This window comes from Heliangelus exortis, chromosome 12, assembly GCF_036169615.1.
Source record: "Heliangelus exortis chromosome 12, bHelExo1.hap1, whole genome shotgun sequence".
NCBI lineage: Eukaryota > Metazoa > Chordata > Aves > Apodiformes > Trochilidae > Heliangelus > Heliangelus exortis.
In genome coordinates, this window is record NC_092433.1 from 1,925,857 (window position 1) to 1,940,346 (window position 14,490).

At 37.8% G+C, this 14,490-nt stretch overlaps 1 protein-coding gene across 4 annotated transcripts in view; it reads left to right on the forward strand.

The window, feature by feature from the left end:
* SLC6A11 (solute carrier family 6 member 11) overlaps window positions 1–14,490 on the forward strand; it is a 106,693-nt gene that overhangs the window by 24,045 nt on the left and 68,158 nt on the right. For all 4 annotated transcript variants that reach the window (XM_071755399.1, XM_071755400.1, XM_071755401.1 and 1 more), the window contains one exon: window positions 9,388–9,520. In XM_071755399.1, the coding sequence (XP_071611500.1) occupies window positions 9,388–9,520 (133 nt within the window). The remainder of the gene's footprint in view (window positions 1–9,387; window positions 9,521–14,490) is intronic.

The following is a 14,490-nucleotide window of genomic DNA, read 5'->3' on the forward strand; positions in this document are numbered from 1 at the left end:
TCAAAATTCAGGTAATATCTGCTTAGTTTTCTGGATGTCAAACTGTATACTTGCCCAAGAGACTTGAATACATTTGGGTATGACATACTCAAACCAATAAATTTGCAGGAAAAAAAAATGAAGAACATTGCATAATGTGCAATGAGAGAAATTAGAGAGTTGATGAAACACATCCTTGGATAAAAATTCAGGCTCAATTTAACACAGGAATAGAGGATGTCTGGCAGACACTGATATTTTCTCCTGAACCAATGGGAAATCTGTGCATCACTGGGACTCGGGTATGTCCTACTTACTGTACAAGGAGCTCAATAATAAGATTCACAAGGTAAATATGGTCTGAAAAATCTGCAGGGATGACAGAAGCATACCAAAACAGATAATAAGAAAGGACACTGTACAGTAGCACCACTGCTTCTTAGTGGCTTCATTTTTTTTTCCTTTCGTTCCACACAGAATACTCTGAGGACAGAGTCTGGCACAGAGTAAAAGGAATATTGCCACCTGGCTGCACAGATAGAGCTGGAGAAGGGACCTCCTCAAGGGGCTGCCTCCTCTGGGTGGTTGTTGTGGGTTTGTTTTAAAGAAAAGTATCTTGGAAACTGCTACAAATCAGAGAGGGAACATGAAGGGCCTTCCTCAAATAGATTGAATCCGTTCTTCAGCATTTCAAGTCATGAAGTAATGCAATAAGTACTCCTGGTACATTCCTTTCAACAATGTGTTGGCAGCAGTTAATCCTCTGTCTATTCAAGAGCCTGGTACAGCTCCACACATTGGAACACTTTAGTGAAGACCATCTTTCCCAGGAAAATGCAGTGTTCTCCCAGCCATTAATACAGTGTCTTGAGCCTTCAAAGTGTCAGTTTTCAGATTCAGGTGGGAAGGTTACTTTTCAGCTATGAGTACTCAGCAGTAGTGGTTGTCTCCCAGTAATGCCCCTCTGCAGCAGTTCCAGCAATGGAAGGGCCCTTCTTCCTGCCAGAGGTGCTGAACTACTAAATTAAAAGGTGTGTTAGTACATTCTTAAAAAAACCCAAAGCATTTTCAGTAAGTATAGAATACTTTTTGCAATAATTTCTTCATGGGTTTATATCTTCCTGCATTTTGTTAGGCCATATACATGCAATGATGTTAATTAACAGGACAGAGGTAACCATTAGCAACAGGATGTTCCTGGAGTGTAGGTAGCAAAAGGTCATAGTATGCTGTCTATTTTCTTGCTAAAAATATTATTTTATATGTACCTAAGGTAAGCTGAAATCTTTCTTTGGCTCTGTTACCCCTTCTCCAGCTGTCCCTGTTTGTTTGTTTTTATCCCCACGTTTATTTTGGTTTAAGTTACACTGTAAGCTTACAAGAAGCTTGAAGTACTTGATACTTGATACTTAAGCTGTGACCAGGGTAAATCTGTAGTGTAGTAACAACATCATGATTTTGTTCAGTCTAACTGTAAATACCATTGTGACCAAAATCCATATTTCTGACAACTAAGAGGGAACAAGAGGAATGCCACCCTTCAGATACATGTCCTTTTATTCCATTTGAATTTGTCTTTTATTCATTAGATTCTTGTATCTTTTATCCTTTATTTTTTTTTATTTTTCTTCCCACATAGAAAACCTTTCTTCAGTAGCACTGGGTTAAGCCTAAGTGTGTGTGACTAGAGGCAGGGAAACCTTCAAGCACAGTGTGTCTTTGAGTGTCAGACACCTTCCAAATCTACACTGGTTTAATTTTCATTTTCTTTTTGCAAGCAAAATATTCACTGTAGAATTAATAGATTGCTACTACTGAATGTTAAAAAAAACCCAAACAACAAACCACTGTACTCTGGTTTGAGTTATCCTTTGCTTTTCAAATTAACCCTAATACCAGTGAAGCTTATTTCTCTCAGCATCCTATTGAAGGTGATCAAATGCCCTCAGCACCCTGGGATCTTTCCCAGGCTATTGCCCAGTTTAGAAGCTGAACTGCTGCATATTTTTAAACAACAAAATTAAAAAAGCCAAACTACAAAAGCAAAAATAAATTCAATACTTAGAGTAAATTTTTTCAAACTCCAATTTTTATTTTCAATGCGTTCCAAAAATAGCTAAGAATTTGTATCTTTGGGTCTCTGTGTGAGACAATCCCTTTTCCAGCAAATGTTTCACATAGCCCTACCTTGTTGGCAGCAAGCTTGGTATATTCAAAATTATTCTTCTCAAAATGGCTTGTAGTAAGCAGTGATCTTGCATTCTGTCAATTCTGTAATTCAAAAAGTTATCTACATCTACTTTCAGTTTGTTGCACTGGCAGCTACTCTAGGTTCTTGGGCTTTTTTCTATCAGGGTTGTTGTTGATTTTATTTTTTTTTAAATTTCTTTAAATGTATGATGATTTATGGAAAATTTTAATTTAAGAGATATTGGATAACTTTCTTGAACCCAGTATCTTTCCTGCTAAATGACCTGAAAGGCAGGCAAGTTTGCAATATTTGTGTGGAAGGTAAAAGTGCATTCAGGCTAAGGCCAGTGGCAGCAGTGAATTCTAGTGATCCAGAAACATCTGTTAAGATATTCTTCTCATTTTATTTTGGGGTATTTTACTTAAAGATCTGCAGCTCTGATAAACTTTGATATATACAAGAAAAAGGATACTTTTTTTTCATGCAAGTATGAACCATATCAGCTGAAGTGAAAATGAACTCCCCAGAATCTGTATGTTTTTTTAATAGTGCTGTTAAGGGCAGATGTGGGATTCCTTTGAGAAAGCCTACTTCAATTTCAATTTTGAATTCAAGAAGCAAAAATTAGGAGGCAATTACTAGACTTGTCTGTTTTTTTATAGTATTTCTGGCATGTAGGGGTACCTTTGCTAAGTCATGTGGCTACAGGCATTCTAATCCCTCCTGGGATAGTCAGATTGGACAGTTGAGAAGTTTTATCACAAAGAGACATTTTAAGCTTTCTGATTCTTGATAATTCAGTTTTATAAATGAACCTTGTTGGTTATCACTAGTGCCTTCCCTGAGACTGTCAGGCTTATGTAGTTCTCTAAATAAGGCACCTTGTGCTCAGAAAATCACTATTTTTCATTTTTACACTTAACATCACCTGGTACTTGGCATACAGAACTGCTCTAAGTTTGTAGCTTGTCTCAGGATCTGGTTGGCTGATTTTACAAGACCAGGTAGTTTATGGCAAGGGATGCTTCAGGTGCTCCCTTTGTGCAAGAAAAATTTCACTGACAGTGACCACGAGGCTTTCACAACCTCCTCTCATTGCAATCTGCATAAATTTGCAGTGTGCATAAATTCTGCCCTTCTGTTTTGCTTTAATCACAAGTGATTAAACATTGGTGCAAAGAAGCTTCACAGATCTTGCTATTCCATCTCATTACAGAGCTTCTCCTCTTCAAATGCTTGTCATTTCAAAACAGAGAGTATTGCTTTCAGTGATGATTTTAATCATCATTGCTTTGCTTTTGTACTTTCTCTGTCTTTCCCTGCATTCAGAGGTGAGGACAACAAGGTAGTGTAGGGAACTTGGAGTGGTAAGAGAAGAAAAGGCAGTGGAAGCTACACTATGTCCTGGTAGACAAGAAGATGCCCATGAGCCAGCAATGTGCCCTTGTGGCCAAGAAGGCCAATGGCATCCTGGGGTGCATTAGAAAGGGTGTGGTTAGTAGGTCAAGAGAGGTTCTCCTCCCCCTCTATTCTGCATTGGTGAGGCCACACCTGGAGTATTGTGTCCAGTTCTGGGCCCCTCAGTTCAAGAAGGACAGGGAAGTGCTTGAAAGAGTCCAGTGCAGAGCTACTGAGATGATTAAGGGAGTGGAACATCTCCCTTATGAGGAAAGGCTGAGGGAGCTGGGTCTCTTTAGTTTGGAGAAAAGGAGACTGAGGGGTGACCTCATCAATGTTTTCAAATATGTAAGGGGTGAGTGTCAGGGAGATGGAGTTAGGCTTTTCTCAGTGGTGACCAGTGATAGGACAAGGGGTAATGGGTGTAAATTGGAGCATAGGAGGTTCAAGTTGAATATCAGAAAAAATTTTTTTACTGTAAGGGTGACGGAGCCCTGGAACAGGCTGCCCAGGGGGGTTGTGGAGTCTCCTTCACTGGAGACATTCAAAACCCACCTGGACACGTTCCTAGGGGATGTACTCTAGGGGGCCCTGCTCTGGCAGGGGGGGTTGGACTAGATGATCTTTCGAGGTCCCTTCCAACCCCTAGGATTCTAGGATTCTATGATTCTATTTCTGTGATGTTTGAGCAATTTATGCAGGGTCATGGCAGCTTTTAGATAGGAGCTGCTCTGCTGAGGAGCAGGAAGCTGTCATCAACTTTGTCATCTTCTGACCCCTGAGTACCTGAGCCTCGCTTCTGGGATGCAGGGGAGAATCATGTATTTTTAAAACACTCCTTTTTGTTTTACTGAAGTGGAACAATAAAAGAATAGAAGCAGATATGTCTGACTGAACTCAGGATTTGTGAGAAGAAGTTTGTGTTCTGGATGCCTCATCCTTTCAACACCTGCATCTGCTGCTTTTGTTTCAGATGGTTTCAGCAGGAAAGCTGGGTACTGGGGTGAGCTGCCTTGAGCCTGCTGAGGAAATCACTGCTAACCTCTGAGCAAAGTTTCCTCTTCCTTGGATCTGTTCTTTGCTTACATTGTTTGTTATAGTTCAATTATATGTTCTGGGCTTGTTGCTGCTTACTTTTTAAGGGAACCATGAAACCTTTGTTCTGCTTGAACAAGGAAAACCCAAAACCATTTGCAGCACTTCAGTATTTAAATACTCAGTGAGGTGCTAACAGTTCAGATTGATTTGCAGCACCTCTCTCTTAAATGGAAGCAGCAGAGCTAAATCAGGCCAGTAATTTACCTTTTACCTCTGACACTCTTTAGGAATGAAGCAGGCCAAGATTTTTGGATGGGTTAGGTAGGTGTTTCTGCTATCAGACACATTCAGAGGAGACTGAACACTGACTGTTGCAGGTAGCTTCCAGAAACTCATTGCTTTTAAAGACTCCTCATCTCAAATCTTCAAGTAGAATTGTGATCTTAAGACAAAGTCGTATTTTGGTGTAGGAAACGTTCCAACCACAAGAGAGAAGAATATTTTGTTATTAAGAAGTTGTTATGCAGTTAGGAAAGAGCAGTGTAGTAGTTCAAGTGACTGACTGGCTGCTGAAATTGCTTGCTTGGACAGATGGATGTGGGTTATGGTGCAAGCCTCAAGTAATTCTGCAAGCTCTGTTTGAGCTCTGACTATGCCCACCTGGCAGTCATATACTTCCATCATGTGTTCACACCTCTCTGTTTTGGAAAAGAAATGCTGCTTCTGTTTAGGTGCACATGAACATCCAAATAGCCATTAATAAATGTTGAAACCTAAGGAAGTTCATTGTTATTAAACAGTGAAAATAAACCCAAATGAAAAAAGTTTCAATTTCACAATTATTGTGGCCCACACACAAATATTTTGGTTGTGTTTTTTAAATTGTATGTTCTCCTTTGTCTTAAAAAGATATACATGTAGTATCCTAGTTGAAAATAAAAATTGTTTCTGAGCAGAACAACAGTTGAAATGCTTTAGGCTGCCCCTCTTTGCCTTATGAATTTCACTTAATCTGATTTGAAGTTCAGATTGAACTTGGACCAATCTCTAAGCTGCATCTTTAAGTCAGTAAACTGTTTACTCCTCCAAAAAAGTCCACTGCAGGTCTAAGCTGGAAATTACAGGTAGCAGCCACTTCTGTGTCATTGCAGATAACAAAACTCTGCCATTTCCATATTGCTGCTGCACACCATGCAGAGGAACTGCCTGGACATTATGCTCTGTGCCAACAGGCTGGTAACGTGCTGCTTGCTTTTCATAGGGCTGCAAAAGGTCAGTGTTCACATCATTTGCTCAAGATGAGTTGCTGCATTTCTCAAAGCTGCTCCTCCTCACTTTTCACAGGCAGAGCACAGGTTTTACTGGTGGGCTAAGGTCCTTGGGCTTGTAGGCTCTGCATGGAGACACTCCAAGTGAGGAACATTAAGTTATTTCTGGGCTAGTTCTTTTCCATGACAGTCATTTATAGATTGAGAATTTTTAGTCCATTTATAAAATACTTTTGTTTAAAAAGAAACCTTTGAGTACCCGCAGTCAAAATAGCTCTCTTTGCCAATTCCTCTTCTTTGCTATGTCTTCAGGTTTCTGTGTTGGAGTCTCTACTCAAGGTCAGTGTTCACTCCACATCATTTGCTCAAGATGAGTTGCTGCATTTCTCAAAGCTGCTCCTCCTCAGTTTTTACAGGCAGAGCTAAGGTGGGCTAAGGGAGTTGGGCTTGTAGGCTCTGCATGGAGACACTGGTGTCCAAGTGAGGAACATTAAGTTATTCATTGGCTACTTCTTTTCCATGGCAGATTGAGAATTTTTAGTCCACTTATAAAATATTTTTGTTTGAAAAGAAACCTTTGAGTACCTGCAGTCAAAATAGCTCTCTTTGCAGATTCCTGTTCTTTGCTATGTCTTCAGGTTTCTGTGTTGGACTCTACTCAAGGTCTTTCAAGGTGATGTCCATAGCCTAATGTCAGGACACACTCAGTGGCCTTTTATTACCTAAACCCTGTTGGATCTTATCATATTATAGCACTTCTTTAGTTCTTTTGCAAGTAACAGTCTGATATTCAAGATAAGCTAAAAATTCAAGGATTTCTTTTGCTTTTAGAATGAGAATTTGTCAAGAGGAGAGATGTCATCCAAACTCAAATTCTGCATGACATCAGCTCTCAAATTGCTTAGGACTTTAAATATTAAAGATTTATTTCATCAGCCCTTCTGTATAATTATGGCTCATTGATTTTATTTTAAGTACTAGACTGTAGATATAAAATATATGCTTCCCCTTCTTGATTAAAACATACCCATCATTAAAAGCTACCTCTCTTCATCTTTGAACACAGTTTAATGACAGTTCTGAACACAGTTTAATGACAGTTCTTTAGGTTCTTTGCAGGTCTTACCTAGCTGAGGATGTCCCATGCTAGATCACTTCTCTCCCTAACTTAGATGAGGGCAGAGGTTTTGCAGAATAAAGCTGGATGAGGAGGAAATGTGGCTGAGGTGGCAATAATTTTACATTTAAGCACATAACAGTTTATATTGCAAAACTTTTGGGTAGCTTCTCCCCCACCCTCATGTTTTGTTGATTGGTTGGTTTGTTGGGCTTTTTGTTGGGGGGGGGGGGTTAGGTGGAAAGATCTTTCATGTTAATTGGGAAAAAAATTGGAAAAAAGACTAGGAACCCCTGGTTTTATGGATTGGGGGTTCTTTTGGTGATTTTTTTTCTTCAACCTGTTAAATTTTGCTCTGTGCTAGCTGAGCACTAAACTTCTAGCAGATAGGTTGTAAATGGCTGCAGAGGAACAGCAGCTGCAGCTCTTGAAATGTGTGAAATAATGAATGGGTTCTGCAGCATCTCTGTGGCCATCTGAGTTGATTTTTTTCCTTTTCCTACCATATCTCCATCCTCCTGCTCCATCATTAGAGGCAGGTGAAGGAATTTCCCTTCATTCTGCAGCTGCTCCTGGTGAAAGTAAATAGGAAACAGATGAGATTCCTCCCCAAGTCACCCCAACATTTATTTCTTTTGGGCAATGCCTTGAATGACATAATCATACTTTATAGTCCCTGAATTGATGGGCTGGGCCAATGACTGAATCAAATGGAAAAGAAAGGATTATTTCCTATGAGTAATTGTAGGTTGTGTATCCATATGCATATTAACTACAGATAATAAAGTTGTTATAGGGATTTTAACTTGATCAAACTACTGAAATTCAGTGAATTTATTTTCACTTATGATTTCTCCAGGAAGCAGGGTAGTGTAAGTCCAGGGTCTCTGGGGCTGTATGGATAGCAGGGACTACAGACTTCAGAGGAAACTGTGCTCAGTATAATTTCTGTAAGGTTTAATGTTGGAAATATGTATGTGAATGTCTATATGTGTGCATACAGGTGTGCAGATCCATTTATGGAAGCACACCAAGTGAGCCATGACCAGTCCTTACAGAGACCTGGTTAAGCTGACAAAAGGCATGAATGACTGAAATTAATTTCCCTGTGTAAATGACTAATTCCTTGCTTTAAGTTCTTTAAAAACAATGAGGTGTTTCCAAATCTCTGAATGTATGAAATTTGTTATGGATTTAACTTATGACCTCACATAGCAGTTAAATCATACTTTTATAGTTCTGGAAAACTGAGATTTCTGAAAAAAAAAAAAAAGAAAAAAAATTATATTGTTATATATATAATTCATATATGGTTTCATGTTGTATTATAATAATAATTATATTGTTTCAGGCTTAGGAGCAATTGAAATATCTCAGAAGAATTAATAAAATCATTGTGCATGATAGGAATAAATTTTTGCTCTTGCTTTTACCTCTTCATCCATACAACCAGGAATTACCTGTGTTTTATTTAGGGGATGATAAATAATTTAAATATTTTCTTAATTTTAGTGTCTACTTAAAGTACAAATAAAAGGACTGTGCATCTCCCAGATAAAAGCATAATTCTTACTAAAAAATTCACTGTCATGAATAAAATGCCAACCCAGATTTCTGCAAAGTAGCACTGAAGCCTGGTTCTGCAGGTTTCTGTGTGAATAGTATGAATTCCCTTGATTTTTCTCTTCCCAAATTCTTGTTTAAAAACAAAACAACACAACCCCAGCATCTTTTCATTCTGTCTCATTATCTTATTTACTAAGTGAGTCTAAGGCTAAGTATGTACTATGAGCTTTGAGAAGTGCTCCTAGAGTATATGAGGAGTTATGTTTTGAGAACTGAGTGGCTATTATTTCAAATATTTTCAGATAGTAAATGCAATATGTATTTTTGCTGGACCACTTTTTAAAGTAAAGTTTGGTTGGTTGGTTTTAAAATATTAACATTTTAATGTCAGCGTTTCCTGAGAAAAAGCCATCTGGGAAATGTTATATTTGACAGTTCTGCAAACATGTTTGAAAACTACAATTTCAATTTCAAAATGAAATTTATGAAAATAAATGTTACAAGGTCAAAATAAAGTTTAGAACTTTTTTCTGAAAGATCAGTAAAATTGAAAAAACATTTATTACTGAAGTGTTTTAATTTGGGCTCATATGTCAGTTGTTAATTCAGAGAAAGTTAAGCTTTTTTCTAAGGTCTGTGTAGAGTCAAAGTCAATTTTTTTTCTCCTGTTTTCACTCTGTCTTTTCTACCTTATGGTGCATTTTCAGTGGTCACTCATTAAGCATCAACTTGGTTGAAGTTGGTTTGATTTTAGCCCTGTGTCCTTTATGTATTCTTGGTTTGTTTCACTATGATTCTCTTTTTTTCCTTCTTTCTTTTTTTCCTTGAAGACGAAGGGTGCTTGCAATATCTGATGGAATTGAACATATTGGGAATCTCCGCTGGGAGCTTGCACTGTGCCTCCTTGCTGCTTGGACTATCTGCTATTTTTGCATTTGGAAAGGGACAAAGTCCACTGGAAAGGTGAGGTTAAAATTCTGTGTGTGTGTGTCAGCTGCACTACGACTCCCTTGTGCTCCCAACTTGTGTTGTCCTTTCAGTTTCTGCCCCTCAGAGTGGCAGAATTTCACACCCATCTTTCATTGCTGTAAGCAGCTATACTGGGGGGCTATAAATTGTAACACTAGGTAATTAAGAACCAGCCTTAATTTGCATTGTTTTGATTCCTTTTAGTTTTCATGATATAGTCCTTCCCTAATTCTGTTTGAAGAGCCTGGCTGGGTTTGGTTTGGTTTTGTTAATTTAGAATTGTTGATTCTGTGCCTGAGGTATCCAATGTGACAGGAGTTGAAACTCTCAGTGACACAAGTTAATTACTCACAGAAGTAGAGAGAATTACAAGTAGAACCATCCTCTAAGCTACAGATGCAACCAAATGAAAGCAGAAATTCCAAAGCAGCTATAAAAAAGAAAAAAAGAGCTGAAGATGGATATATTAGGGAGAAAAAGGTGAAGTACTCTTGTAACTGTTGGAGTGAATGCCATTCCATCCTGGATACCCAACTGAGAGACACTGCTTCCTAGCCCAGGAGAGTCATAGCATGATGGAGTAGCTGGAGGACATAGTTCTGAGTTATTAAACAACTAAACAGTGAGGGGGAAAGTGACAGAGGTCTCTAAGGGTGATCTAAAAAAAAGCACTGGTTTTTCATGTTGGAAACAAAGAATACCAGGAAAAAAAATTGGTCAACTGGAACACTTTGTGCATTTAATTTTCAAATGTTTATTATTTAGTTAGGAAGAGTAGTTGGATTTTTTTTGTTGTTATTTTAGTAGCCTAAATCTTTAAATTAAATGTTTGAAATGTAGAGTGGGTTTATTTTTTTTTTTTAACTTAGAAAATGTCAGAGTGAAATTTTTCAGCTTCCCCAACCACCCGTGTCCTTATTCCTATCAAAATTTTGGCTGAAACTAATTTCTGTATTCTGTCTGTGTTTGCCAATTGCCAGTCAGTCTGGTCCTGCATTTCTCCCCTAAGTATTTGCACACACAGCCCTCCTTATATCAAGTCACTGCAGGAAAAATGCTAAGGAAGACTTCATAAAGCTCTGTGTAGGCATGAATAGTTCAGAGGGCAGAGAGAGAAGAGAAGCCTGAAGAGAAAAATGCAGGGAAGCAAAGGTGATCCAAGGGAAATGACAAACTAAGTGTCCACATGTCTCTGAAGCCTGAGCTCCAGGGACATACAAAAGTGGTTTAGAGTTGTCTGAGCAGCTGCATCTGGCAGTGAAGAAATGAATCTGAGCAAAACTATTTTTCTTTTTTCTGTCAGAATGAACTGCTGAAAATGGAGCTCTATTCTACCATAGTATAATCTGACCCAGGGGTGGAGGAGAAGACATGTACTGTGAATGCACATGCATGCATGCAAGGTTGTGCAAAACTCTGCTGTGTGTAAGATAAATAGCATTGGTAGAAATAATTTGCTGATAGGGACAGGCTGTAGTGATTTTGGAAAGGATATATTTTGCATTTCTGTGGTTTACATTGAAATTTTTATCATTCCTCATATACAAATCACATGAGATTCCTTCAATTACACCATTTCCCCAGAAATAGATCTTACACTTTAGAAGTTATGAAACTGAGACTGACCCATGTTACCTCTCTTTTTCTTTTTTCCCTGATAGCTTAGCTAAAACTTCAGCTTACTGGTAGGTGGAATAAATATCATTTGATTGATCTCTGTGTGATTTTGATACCCACTTTTCTGATGAGGTTAAGTGAAAGAGCCTGAGAAAGAGCCATGTCTTGCCCAGTTGAAATGGAGTGATATGCTTATCACCTAAGCAGAAATAACTAACAGTCTTGCAACAGAATTGCAAAGAAAATTCAGTTTTGTCAGTCCCAAGCATGAAAAAAGAAAAAAAAAAATAAAATAAATCATGTTCCAGTAAGAAGTAGGCTCATCATATATTTACACACTTAGTCTGGTTTACCATGAGCAGCAGTTGTGACTTCCAAAATAATGAGGAATCAGACTGGGAGGTTTCTGTGTTCCTCAGGAGACAGGTTCAGCAGCTGCCTATGCAGAGGGCCCATTGCTTCCCAAGAAACATGCAGGGAAGATCTTTCATAGCCAGTATTGATCATGTCTTTTTCCAGTTTGGTTCCTGTCATTAGTGAGGAAAGCTTTTTACTAGATGAATGTGTGACACTGCAGTTTGTTTTCTCTGATGCATTTTTTTCCCCTGGACATAAGTCTCCTTTTTAGACATATTTAAGAAATTCAGTATTCTTACACTTGACATTTATTGCAGCCAAAGTCATGGGATATCTGTGCCATCTCACCATTCTCCCAGACCAGCTAAACAAAGGCATAGCAGTGAGGTGTTCTGGGTTCTACAAAGGAATGAAATGCTCTGAAATATAGGTGACAAAGCAGTCTTCTGGACTGCTCTTTCAATTTCTGATATATTGGTGTTTTAATAGTTTATATTTAAGCTCATCCAGTTATAGTCCTTCACACCAGATTGAATTTGTTATGCACTCATTTCCAGAAAGTGTTCAAAATTGACTCAAATTTTATCATGATATTAACTATTTTTAGGCTGGCCTATTATATTTGCTATATACATTAATTTGTTTGAGTAATTTAAATTAAATAACACATTTACTCAAAGCAGAAAACTTCCTAAACTTTTATTCCTTTTGGAAATATTAAAAAAAAAACATGTCTGTGGGACAGAATAGCTGGATAGGAAGAGGAAAAGGGAAACAGGAGGCAGAATGGAGAAGGGGAACATGAGACTTAACCATCTTCATGTGGCTGTGTTCTGTGAAATATTCAAGAGGCTGGTTTACTCTTTTCCTCTTTTTACTCTGCATCCTAATGCATGGTGAAAAAAAATCCAAGCCTTAAAAGCTGTTATAAAAAAAAACAAAAAAAAACCAGCCCATAGTTCTGTACCTAGCACTGCCACAGAACTCATCTACTCAGACTGTGAATATTTAAAGATATTAAATATATTAAATCTAACAAAGTTTAGCTCCAAATGAAGTGCTTGTGGTGCTGTTACCACAGTGTTTCAAACTTTTCCATTACTGCTCTTGAAAGTCATCACTTTCTCACAAAAGTTTGGAGTCTTCCATTCCAGCAGATGTAATATCAAAATAATTTTGGGTGGTTCCAGGAGAAACATATTTGTGCCTTTCCTGAGGCTCTTGCCATTAATTATCCAGGTATTTTGTATCCCTCTGAAGCAGAAGTATTTTCAGTAGCTGGCCTTATGAGTTCCATAGAAAAGGTAAAAATGATGTAGAAGGCTGAAGTTAATTTCCTGGGCATTTAAATTATCATTCCAGACTCTGATCATTAGGATGTGGTTTAGTATCTTATTTTTCTAAAACATTTTTGGTTACTAATGGTGACAATTTTTAATTTTTCTATATGTGTATACCTACAGAGTTGCTGAGTCTTGCTAATTTTTGATCTTCATATAGTGTTCTTGAAATCTGCAGGTACAAGGAAAATAGGGTTTAGTCTGGGAAACATTTAGTAAAAAGCAAACAAAACAAACAAACCCCACAAAAAGCCCCAAATAGACAAGAAAACCATCCTCTTGAACTTTTAGGTTGGGTTCTGTCATTTTATGACTTGACAGAAAACATTTTCTGATATGTTAAGAGTATTGTTGTGTACCCTCAATATTTTTTTATTAGTACACAACTGTGTTCTTCTGACACTTCTTAAACTGCTTCAGGATCATCTGGAAGAGGGAAAAATCTTGTAAGAGTTTTCAGCTTTTCTTCAGATTTTTCTGTAATTTATGTATCACACATACAGGCTCAAGTCCTCACTGAATACTGTTATCTGATTCCAACTCCTGAATCTTCTGATACTTTCCTACTCCTTGTGTTAAATTCCTTGAAGTTCAACATAGTCCTGCTCTTAGAGTGTGTTAACTTTGTGCTGTGTCTCCACTTAATATACTATAAAACTACAACAAAAAGAGAGGCTACTAAAAATAGAGTGTGATACTAAAAGGTAGGGTCAGGAGCATTAAGAATATGCAGAAATCCTCAACTCTTCCACAGGTAGCAGTCATCTACAAAACAATCTAGAGGAGCAGACCCAGAGCTAAGAGACCTACCCCACAATAAAAAGCTGTCAATGTTGCTCTAGAACAAATTTGCCTGGTATTCCAGATCATAATCAACTTTGAAAATATCTTATACAGTGTTACCAATCTCTGACTTGAAAATCACTTATCACTTGCTACTCCTTTTCACTCTGTAGCTATTCTTAAGCCTAGAACAAAAGAACGTTGCTGGGAGCTATTGCTGTGCCCTCCTTGGTTTAAGTGCTGCATAAGGGAAAGCACTGATCTAGCTACACTCTACACATCCATGAGTTGTCTAAGATGCTTGATTAAATTCTCCTTCAAATCAAAAGCTAAAATAATAGATTATCACACACTATCTCCTCATGAAGCATTTATGTCCCTTCTCCTAACTTATCACTGGATAGCCTCATATTGTTCACTGCATATCTAAAAAGATACTGTTTGGTTAAGAAATCAATTTGTAGTTCATCATATTAAACTCTTATAATGACCCTGCAAGCTTATTGGTGATGTAGTTTATTGTATATAAACATAAAAGTATGAATGGTTTTATTTACTTGCCACATTCCTTATTCACTTAGTTCCCTTTCTTCCATGACATCATTGAAAAAGCTGTGAAAAGCTTAGCAAAGCAGAGAAATTTCTTTTCTCAGAGGAGTGTAAGTGATGCCATAATTTATTATTTTACTCACACTATTGATTTTTAATTTTTTCCTCTCTCTCTGTCTAGTGTTTTGGCTGGTAATGTTTTCTGTAGTTTTCTTCTTAGTGGTGGGAGCTTTTCTCATTCTAAACGTTGTGTTTGGCAAACTTGGTTAGATTCTGTATGAACTCCCAGATTTTTTTTAGGTTTGAGAGGTTTGAGGA